The 11,899-nt window shown below is 36.3% G+C and overlaps 1 protein-coding gene across 1 annotated transcript in view; it reads right to left on the reverse strand.

The window, feature by feature from the left end:
* LOC106880038 (uncharacterized) overlaps positions 1–11,899 on the reverse strand; it is a 456,507-nt gene that overhangs the window by 190,189 nt on the left and 254,419 nt on the right. Inside the window, exons 103-110 of the mRNA XM_014929839.2 lie at positions 10,663–11,073; positions 9,292–9,429; positions 7,952–8,143; positions 6,140–6,239; positions 5,918–6,026; positions 4,608–4,759; positions 2,504–2,607; positions 1,382–1,537 (exon numbers count right to left, since the gene is read on the reverse strand). Coding sequence (XP_014785325.2) covers positions 1,382–1,537; positions 2,504–2,607; positions 4,608–4,759; positions 5,918–6,026; positions 6,140–6,239; positions 7,952–8,143; positions 9,292–9,429; positions 10,663–11,073 — 1,362 coding nt within the window. The remainder of the gene's footprint in view (positions 1–1,381; positions 1,538–2,503; positions 2,608–4,607; positions 4,760–5,917; positions 6,027–6,139; positions 6,240–7,951; positions 8,144–9,291; positions 9,430–10,662; positions 11,074–11,899) is intronic.

An 11,899-nucleotide genomic window follows, 5' to 3' on the forward strand; every position in this document is an offset into this window, starting at 1 on the left:
CGACTTTGCCTTTCATCCTTTCGGGGTCGATAAATTAAGTACCAGTTACGCACTGGGGTCGATGTAATCGACTTAATACCTTTGTCTGTCCTTGTTTGTCCCCTTTATGTTTAGCCCCCTGTGGGCAATAAGGAAATATATATCACACACACACACACACACATGTACTCTTTACTAGTCACAGTCATTGGTCTGAGGTCATGCTAGAGCACCAACTACCTCATCCACTCAGTGTGAGGGTTGGCTGGAAAGTTCTTAGGCTGACCAAGATACTCTCATTGAATATGACCAGATGAGGTTTATCTTTCATAAACATCCACCACACACCTTTCGATTTGCAGTCCATACACTTCTTCCATAGGTGTTGCAGTGGATTGAATCCCATTGGTTAAGAAGTTTTCATCCTCTCGGTCAAAAATGTCATCAACAGCAGACATGACATGAACATCACTGCAATACTGCTTCTCAGTCAAGTGCTTTTTTCATATTGGGGAACAGATGTTAGTCAGATAGAACCAAATCAGAATAGAAAGGGTGATCTATCAGCAAAAAGCCACAGTAACTCACAGAAGACATTGAAACCAAGGACTTATGTGCCAGTTTCCCTGGGCGTTTGGTCTTGATTTCTGCTGTGATTGCTGCTTTCAGTTCACCAATTGTTTGAGGTTTGTTCTGGTAAGCATTATCCTTGAGATACTCGCACAGATAAAAATATGGTGGGGTTCAAGTCTGGTGAATCTGGTGCCCACTCAATGCCACACTTCCTGATGAAATCGCTCTCTCAGCCAGGCTAGGGAGTCATTTCATGCATGGTGGGGTGGCCCCATCTTGTTGGAACCACTGTTCAACTCAATCTATCCCTCTACGTCGTTTTATTCAAAGATATGTGGGTTTTGTCTTTTTGTGGGGTCATAAAGTAAATTTACAACTTTTGTCTTTATTAATTTTCATAGCATTTCACTGTTAAAAGCTTATAGAATCCATTTTTAGAGTATAGCTTATAAATTATCACCCATGTTAAGTTAGTTTAGCCATGGTATCTCACCACTTAGTTGGGTGATAGACATAACAACTACTTAACAGGGGTGCTACAAAAAAAAAGGGAAAAAGTTTAACAATCGCTGATGTTGTGGGATCAGTACCCTAAGGCATGTATGTCAAGACACCTTGGACGAAGGGAACAGCAGAAAAAAGCAAAGACAGATCGCTAGAACGAGATGGTGAAAAGATCAAGAGCATGATGGTAGAGACGTGTGTGTGTGTGTGTGTGTGTGTGTGTTAACATGGTAGGTGTGTCCTTCAATTATATGATAGAGAATAATAACAGGGTATACTTTTACATGTGAATCTCAGATTTTGAAGAATTCTTGCTGATATTTACCATTATGTCAGTCACACAAGCTTCCACCGATGTTCCTACATTGAGATCTTTAACTGCTTCACAAGAAGAAAATGATTTCTTGAGAGAAAGGAAGGTTTGACATTGTCCTCTTGCTTGGTCTTCTGTTATACCACTTTGAGTTACATTGGGTTGTTCCTGGACAGAAAATATGAGAAAGATATATATATATATTAAAGAACAATCAAAGCAAAAACAACGAAGTTAATTGTTGAATTTTATATTTCTTCATCATCGACATTGTCATTGTTGACATTATTAACAAAACTACCACTGCTACCAACATTAGAACCATTGCCTTCTTCCTCCCCTCCTCCTCTTCTACACTCATTCCTCTTCCTCCCCCCTCTCCCCTCTTCTTTCCCCCCTCCTCCTTCTGCACAATGGTGTACAATAGTGTGTGGATGAAATTTTTAAACTTTTATATTTAAAATTTATTTTTATATTTTTAAAAAATTAATTTTTATATTTTTAATATTTAATATTTTTAATTTATTTTTATATTTAAAAAAAAATTATTTTTAATATTTTATATTTTTAATTTATTTTCATATCTTTTTAAAATTTATTTTTATATTTCTAATATTTTATATTTTTAATTTATTTTTATATTTTTTTAATATTCATTTTCATATTTTTAATATTTTATATTTCTAATTTATTACATATGTTTGGAGGAAGGAGCTGTGCCTGTGTATTTTGCATCCCCTCTCAGACTATCAAGATTGATTACGTCAAGGAAGAACTGTTTTAAATCATCTAAAAATACAGAAACCCAATATTCACTTTCCATATACAGTAGAACCTCACAGTACAAGTGCCCTATTGTACCAGTAATTTGCTGTACAAGCTGAGACTAGTGTAAACTTTTATAGTACAAGCAGAAATCCACAGTATGAGCAAACAAATTATCCCAACTCTGTGTCATGCTGAATCTCCTTGTGAACTATGTTAAGGGTACATGTGTCTGTGGAGTGCTCAGCCACATGCATGTTAATTTCACAAGTAGGCTGTTCCATTGATCAGATCAACTGGAACCCTCATCATCGTAACTGATGGAGTGCCAGTATAGATGGATAGATGGATGGATGGATGGATACATACCCCTGCAACATAGTCTTCATCATATTCAAATTCTTCCGATTCTTCTCCCAAGCACTTCCTTGGATAGGCTGCTTCTTTCCAGTAGAAATCAGTTACATCAGTATCTGAGGAGAGAAACCATAATGACAAAAATATAGAGAGGTGGATAAACAAAGACAGAATTTCTTCAGAATTACTGAGACATACAAAAAGTTATTACTCTCTTTACTCTTTTACTTGTTTCAGTCATTTGACTGTGGCCATGCTGGGGCACCGCCTTTTAGTCGAACAAATCGACCCCAGGACTTATTCTTTGTAAGCCTAGTACTTATTCTATCGGTCTCATTTTGCCAAACCGCTAAGTAACGGGGACGTAAACACACCAGCCTCGGTTGTGAAGCGAAGTTGGGGGGACAAACACAGACACACAAACATATACACACATACATATATACACATATATACATATATACGACGGGCTTCTTTCAGTTTCCATCTACCAAATCCACTCACAAGGCTTTGGTCGGCCCGAGGCTATAGTAGAAGACACTTGCCCAAGGCGCCATGCAGTGGGACTGAACCAAGAACCATGTGGTTGGTAATTTTTAGAACTTCATAAAATAACATTTTAGCCATCTAAAACCACGCAAAAACTACTAAATTCATTTAAAATTTATTCATATATTTTTCTGAGGGTTTTGTTCTTTTTTTGTGTTGTTGCCTCAGGTCTCTGCCACTCCTGAAACTCACAATGGCATCAAAATAAAATTTCTAAGTATCACAAGCAAAAACAGAAAGAAAACTCTGCAAATTGATGACATCAACATTTCCTCTGGATTGACAGAAAAACCAAATCTTGACACCCAGCAAAATAATTGCAAAGTAAATTTCACAGTCTTTGTTTGTTATCAGATGGTTGAAATAGTCATTCTATGATGTATTTAGGTCTCAGATGCCAGATAAAGACAATTCTAAAATAAACAGTTTGAAACATTTGTGGAAACATTTATACTTGAACTCATGAACATGTCTTCAGATTTCCTTCAGCTCAAGTTAATATGTTGTTGACCTAAAAATCAAAGCCATTCTTAATTAGCACCTCTGTTAATGAGCAATTCTATTAAAAGGCAACGGTTTGTCACCTCTTTTTAAGTAAACAACTTCAAGCTGTTTTCCTTCAGAACTGACTGGTCTCATACCCTGTCCCCACACCCAGCTCATTCTTACCTACTCATATCTCAACTGTTCATCCCCTTTACTTTGTCTTCCTCATTCAGGCCCTAACAAATCACTTTTTTTTAGCCCCATTCATTCTTTTCTTGAACACCATTTCTCTACAATTCTCTCACTGTCCATGTTTTTTCTTTCTTGAAACTGTCAATTTAAACCTATTCAAGATAAACATTAATTGATCTTACCAGTCTTGGAGAATTGTGAAGATTATGAGCTTAGTACCTTCTTGTAGACTAGTGCTTTTCAAAGTGGGTCTGAGGACAGTGGAAAATTTTTATGCCTGTACAAGGAGCAAAGAGGGCACTAGGGGCTTCTTTTAATTGCCCTAAATTTTAAAGATAGTGTTGATTTTTATTCTCTGTATTTGGTTCATATAATTGATTGAAATAAAGTTGCAAGCAGGCAGAATTGTTTGCACATCAGGTAAAATGCTTAGTGGCATATCATCCATCTGAGTTCAAATCTCACTGAGGTCAACTTTAGCTTTTATCCTTTCAGGGTCAATAAAATGAGCACCAGTTGAGCTCTGGGGTTGATGTAATCATCTTATCCCTGACCCAAGAGCTTGCTGACCTTGAAACCAATATGAGAGGTTGAAATGTGGCTTTTCCCATTCCATATCATACAAATGAGTTGAATCATGTGTAAGTACGAGTTTAGTAAGGATCAAGCTGTTGGCAGTAACAGTTTGTGGAGTATTTCATTTTAGGGGTATTGAAAGGGTGTTAGCAAAAGAAAGGAGTCAATATTTAAAAAAGTTTGAGAAGCAAAACTTTTGGCCAAATCCTTATATGAAAAAGGATAAGTTCCAGCATCTTTGATACAAACAACAAAGATGATCTCATGTGAAAAGATTAATTAATTAAGGATTACAGGAGATTACGGTACTTACTTGATTTTTTCTTCTGATAACAGAAATTAACATCACCAGTTGCTGAACATTTACTCTTTGTGCCATTCACATTCTGACAATAAATAACAGTGTCGTTTTTCTCTTCAGTTTCTGGACAGTAGCCATTGTAAAGAGAGTCGGTTTTATTTAACCTGAAAAAAAGATAAACGAGCATTATGTGTATGTGTGTGTGCTCATGGATGCATGTGTGTATTCATACATACATACATAAATATATATATATATATATATATAGGGAGAATTCACAAAAAAACAACAGACGAAGACAGGTGGTGTAGAAAACAAACAGATGTATTAGTATAACGCTCAGGAATAGAGAAAGTCTTTAACGTTTCGAGCCTACGCTCTTCAACAGAAAGGAACACAGAAAGAAACAAGGAGAGAAAAAAAAATGGATGGATGGATGGATGGATGAATAGATAGATAGAAGCATACATACATACATTATACATACCCTCAACACATGCATACACACACATATACATACATGCACATACATACACTATATACAAATTATTTCAAATATTGATGCTATTAATAGTTTAATGACCATAATTAAGCATTATTCTGTAATTTGATTATTTATTCTAATATTTTTAATGATTATGATTTCTTGAGAGAAACCAACTTTGTAAATCTATGTTATAATTTCTTATGTTCACTCAACTCTTTGACTCTTCTGATATCAGAGTTGGTGGCATCAAGAATACATCAACTTATAATGCTTTTCTTACTGTTAAAGAGTCTGATTAGTTTGAACTTAAGGTTAGAAAGAAAGTTGGACTTCTGGGCTTTAAGAGTGATGTAGGGTGGTGCAGAGTGAAATATTGTCTCTTTAGAAGGGTGGCTAGTATTTAGTCTTTATGTAGTCATGCTGAAACGTTACTTTCATTGTATATTATGGTAGTGACATATCAAGGTTTTTAGACAGTTGGAAAACTTGATATATTTACAGTTTTCACTTGTTAGAAGACATCATGTCCTTTAGCTACCTATTACCTATGTACCTTTGCTAACTCACATCTAACCAGGAATTACACAACAACCATACTATAAACTACAGTTAACAAATTTCCCACTATTGAAGACCAAGATGTCCATTCAGCCACTTGTACACCAATTATAGAGAAAATGCATTAAAAAAAAACCCCACTTAACAAACTGCTTTTAAGAAGAACCTTCTAAATGTCTTTCAAAAGAATAAAGTAAATGATTAAAGGTTCTTCCCTTCCACTATCATCTATAAGAAAGAAGATGAATTATATTTATATATCAATCTTTAGTCTCACCTCCAGGCAAGGCAGAAAGTTCGTAGTTTACTGTCCTTTTTAACATAAAGCTTTCCGTTTGGCATTCGCAGGTCGTTTCTTGTACTTCCATCATAATTACCACACATACCTAAATGAATAAACAATAATAAACAATAATCATCAATAATAATAGCATTATTATATTGTTTGACGCAACAATATAAATATAATTAAATTAATATAAATATAATTAAAAGTTACCTTCAGTTTTATTAAAATCATTTGGAGAAGCTCGCATCCAGAGATTTATAAATGTTGAAGTAAGTTGGCAAAAAATGACGCTGCCTGTTGGAAGATGAATCTAAAAGACAAAATGTGTTCAAAATTATTTATAAAATTCAAATAAAAGAATTTTACTTCTCTTACAGGGTGGTTCATAATAGGAATGTCTGCTGGATTATGAAGTTTGTTTCCCAATCACGCTGCATGGCATCTTGGGCAAGTATCTTCTACTATAACTCTAAGTTAACCAAAATCTTGTGTATGAATTTATTGGGAGATGAAAAATGTAAGAAACCTGCCCCGCGCGCGTGCGTGCGTGCGTGCGTGTGTGTGTGTGTGGTAGTGGAATGCAGTGTTGTGCTTCTTTGACTTGACATCAGATAATCATTGTTAAAAACAAGGGTTACCAAACTTCCATGAAAGCATAATGATTGCTGGGGAAATTGTACATCACTTGGAAACAGGTGAGTGCTGGTAACAAGGAGTAGAAAATCTGCCTCAACAAACTGTGTCTGACTGATGCAAACATAGAAAAGCTGACATTAAAACAATGACAGTAGTGATGAGTGACACCTTGAGTAAGTTTCATCAACCATAATGGATGCAGCATAGCTGAATAATCAAGGAATTCACTTCAGTATCATAAGGTTCTCCAAGTCTTGCCATGTCACACTGTACCATACTAAGCGAACAATAATTTTTCTTTTGAGGTGGGGGCATGTTGGGAACAGTTATCACTTTAGTGCTGATGCCTTGACAAAAGTACTCAGTACAGTGTGTAAACTGGCTGATGTTAGGAAGGGTAACTGGCAACAAAAACTAGAATAAAAATGAAATACAGGTGATATTATTCAGCTACTCTAATTACCTGAGAGCAGAATAGGCACACGCTATGTGCCCCAACTTTTGTTAGCTTCCCCTTTGCTCCTTCTCCCCAGAACCACTTCCATTCTTTATCTTCCTCCAGCCATGCTCTTTCCTCTCTGCTACACCCCATCCATGCTTACACCTTTTTCATCCCCTGAACCACTCCTATATCTCTCACCTTCAATTGCTGCAGCCATCCCTATCCCATCTATCCATCTCCCCACACATTCTTATGAAATTTTCCCCTCTGTTCCCCACCCAGTCCAATCCGCCATTATCACTTCACTTATGTTTTTTCCACTATACCTTGAGGGTATGTCCTAACACATATCCACCATCATCTCTCCTACTCTCACAATCTCTATCTTTTTAAGTCTTCTTCTCCCTCCTCCTTCAACTGGGTTATCCTTGTATCTCTTCTACACCCGTCTCTATCACTATTATTCTTTTGAACTCTCATCAACTGGTACAAAGCCACCTCCCTCAATACAACTGTCCCACCCCAGTCGAGGGAAATTTGCAATTTATTTGGTGACCTTGCTGGTGCTAGTGCCACGAAAAATGTACCCAATTCACTCTGTAAAGTGGTTGACACTAGGAAAGGCATACAGCTGTAGAAACCATGCCAAAACAGACAATAGAACTTGGCATGCTCCTCTGGCATCCAAGCTCTCATCAAACTGTCTTACCCATACCAGCATGGAGTATGGGTGTTAAATGGTGATGATGACGATCTCGTGCATGTGCATACACACACACACACACACACACACACACACACACACACACACACACAGCTGCATATAGAAAGAGTAAGAAAAATATTTCACTTAATAAGAATGTGAGCAATAAAAATTAAGTTGGTTCTCTGAGGAATTTGATTTCTAAACCAATATGTTTTAGTTAATTAAAATAATGACTTACCTCATATTTTTTACCATCTGCTAATCTGTGAATGGCTGTTCCAGCGAGTAAAGTATCACTGCTTTTAAAGATTTTTATTTTTAGTTTACTTCCTTTGCATCTATCCAAGAGAATAACATTGTCTCCAGATTGCACTGCAACACCACAATTACAAGATGCTCGACCATTGCAGCTTTTGTAGAATGCATGCACCTGAAAATGAGGAAAAGAGTAATGAAACAACTACAGCACCAGCAACTGAATATCATACAAGAACCACATCATCTCAATTTAAACAAAGTTTCTATAACCATGTTCACTCTTTTAGGAACATGGAAACTTCTCTCCCATATATGGGTGGAGAGGTTGAGTCTAACCTGTGCTTGATGGAAACACTTGCAGTCATAAACCCTAAGAGTGATTTTGTTAACAGGAGTAAGGAAATTTTGATATTGTGCCTACACAAATAGTACATAAATAGTGTGAAACTTTCAGGTTCCTTTTTTTTAAATTTCCATCAGTCCAACATACTTAAATCTTTCAATGTGGATCTGTTCACACCTCCTGATGCTCTAGCTCTCTCCAGTAAACTCACTTCTTAGTTTGTTCAGATATCATTGGGAGCTTATCACTTTCGTTATTTACTTCCCAAGTCTCTTCAGTCAACCTACTATTTAGTCAATTTAAATGTCCAGTAATCAGCGTCTCCTACCTCCAATTTAAACTACCATGCAGGAACATCAGTCATATGCACCAGACTCAATCAAAGATCTGGTTTCACTAGGTTTATCAATGTTGGGAATATCCTATCCATAATATTTTTGCTAATGTGACCAATGTCAGATTTGTGCAGGCTAATCAACCTGATGGATGAGTCAATGGAGAAATCCAGTTTGTGGTCCTGCATTGTAATCCGAAGTTGTTCAGGTAGGCATAATCTCATCCTGTCTTGAATGCTGAAGTCCTTAACTATTTTGAATCCTTCCATGTTGATATTTTGCAAGGTGGAACAGGGTGTAGTTTTGTGTCCCTTATCAAACCCCTTATGTATATGATACTTGCAGTGATCAGTATTGACATTATACAGGTTTCCTGTATTGTCAAACTGCTTTCACAATCCATCACATTTCCTGAGCTCTTCGATAAGATTTCTCAGTTTTCAGCAGAATTTTGATCTTGCTTGAAATTTTAGTTCAAAAGCCAGAGTCTTAGGCTGTGTGTTACAGTGGAAATATTCCAATTTTACACCCTTTCAGGACCATAAAACACACACACACACACACACACACACACACGTACACATTCGTGGGTACATACAAGCAGACATGAAACAACTACAATGTATACTGTGTAATACTTACTGCAAAAGGAAGGGTTTGATGTCGATACATCAAGAATTCTCCAACTTCAAAACACTTAAAATACTTTCTATCAAAAGTGGTAACATGTGGATCAGTAACTGATTTACATGTAGGTGTATATCTATCCTTTACTGTCACCTGTAGAGTCAGAGAAACAATTGAAGCAAATTTTTTAGATCGCAAATAGATATTTAAATACCTCATCATTCAAGAGTATAGTTTGAAAGAAATATATACATAAACGTACATAGGCCAAAGTTCAAAACAATGGAGACATCATAAAATCATATATAGGACTCATAACAAACACCTTTAAGGCCTGTTTCATGCAAACACCTTATTATGATCCATAACTGTAGTAACAAAAAGACTACATAGTTATCTACGTAGATTTGGTATCTAAAGGACAGTGCTATATATTAATCTCAGCATGAAATGAGGCATTTTAGCAGAAGCAATTTCCTATAATGGATGGGACACAAGTTACATTAAGTGTATAAGTGAAAAACTTCACAGCATGTCAGCAACAAACAGTCTAAACTCAAGGGAGGAGATATTTACCCCCTGCCTGTACATTCTTTGAATAAAACACACACACATAAACACTCGCACACACATAAACACTCGCACACACATAAACACTCGCACACACATAATCTTCTTTTAGTTTCCATCTACATAATCTTCTCACAAGGCTTTAGACTTGAGCCATTATAGAAGACCTCTGCCTAAGGAACTATTCAGTGGGACTAACCCAGAGGCCACATAGTCAGGAAGTAAGCTTCATAACCTCAAAGTCAGAGAAAATAGTTAAGGACCATCTCATGATGTAGAACTTCATGGAGGAAATGACAAATAACCAAGCTGATTGGTAATGCATGGCACTTGGAAAGTTTCATTTATTACAGCAGACCAAAAGTTCTAGAAGTATAATGTGTACAAGGTCTGATCAGTAAGTATCTGGACTGTTGCCATAGTAACGAAGCTAAGGAACGCAGAGGGAAGCTGCTTGGCACAGATTGACCTTGATGTCTGCTGTGCATGTGCACTAAATTTTAGCGTTCTAGCTCACTCCCACTGTTTACAGCAGGGCTTTGAAGTAATATATGTAACATGTGATCGTCACATTGACCATGAGAGAGAAAGTTGTCATGGTGATACCTGCTCAGAAGCCTATAGTAGAAAGGATTATTATAACCGACTTCACTTGTTATTTAGGATAGCTTTTATGATACGCTGGTAACCAATGTTCTGATCAAAGATCTTGTGAGAAACTGTAACTTTACTTTAACCCTCTGCTTGATGCTCCTACAAATTCATGTATTCATTTCTTTACAATTATAATTGACTGATTATTTAAGAATTACTTACTTTAATTTTATAATCCTTCATTATTGATTTCACACTTTTACTACAAATGAGGTCACCATTTAGAAGCAATGTCAGTTGTTGGGAGCCATCTTTGATGCTGTCTACTGTTGCTTTCAAAGGAATACGCAGTTTGTTGTTCATCCAACTACTCTTAGCATTTGTGATTTTGTCTGGACAAGCTGTTCCAGTGCAATTCCTGTTGGCTGAGTAACCAAAGACAAGCTGAATGAGTGGTTTACCATCTGAGCACTGCCAAGGCATTTTTTGAGGTTCTATGCTACTGCTGATTTCTATTGCTGAAGCAATGGCTGATTGGTGTTTTAAAGGACAGAACATTCTTGGTGGTAATGGTGTACTGATAGATATATACTCGGTGTCACCTTCAACAATAGTTAATGAATCTCCATGTACCTACAAATAATAAATAAAAGATTATTAATTTTTTTCTTGTTAGTTTACATTTCTTGTTGGCTTATTTTTTCTCAACATTTCGTGTGCATTATTGCTATTATTCTTGATGCTGTTTCACCAGAGGTCAGCGATCATAGAGAAGCTTTATGTTCAAATACAGTCCAGCTGTCACCATCTTGTCTAAGTTTAGCCAGGAAATACCTGGCACTACAATATCCATGATCCCCCTCTTATTATCTTATTTCAATGAAGATAGTGAGGTTTCATTTGAGGTGTAGAGGGGGGGCTGGTATTTTTAGCAAGTGGAAACTCTTTCTAGCAAAGCTCACTCTCCACATCATGTTTATTTATATTGTAAGCGTGAGGGATACACCCCTGAGATGAAGGAAAGTTATTTAGCTAAATGGTGGTCTGTTTTAAGATTGGAGAGATATGGATTAACAACAAATGGACATATTTTATTTTCTACCCTTTATTCTTTTAATTTTATTTATGTTCTATGTAGCTAGATCCATCTACAGGTTATAACTCCAGAATGATTCTACTCTCAGTCAATGTACCCACAAACTATGAGAGAGTACAACATGCACATAGGAACTCAGTATATATAGTAGGATATCTTTTATACCAAAACATCTGAGGAGATACAGACCACACTGACTGATGCAACGTAACTAGATGGTCAATATTCTAACAGTAAGGGACAACTGCAGGATGGGTTGAAAGGATCATTGCATTGAATATAGATTTGTATGAAATCCATTTTCTGTTTCCTTTGTCAATATTATATATATATATATATATATATATATATATATATATATAT

This window comes from Octopus bimaculoides, chromosome 22, assembly GCF_001194135.2.
Source record: "Octopus bimaculoides isolate UCB-OBI-ISO-001 chromosome 22, ASM119413v2, whole genome shotgun sequence".
NCBI lineage: Eukaryota > Metazoa > Mollusca > Cephalopoda > Octopoda > Octopodidae > Octopus > Octopus bimaculoides.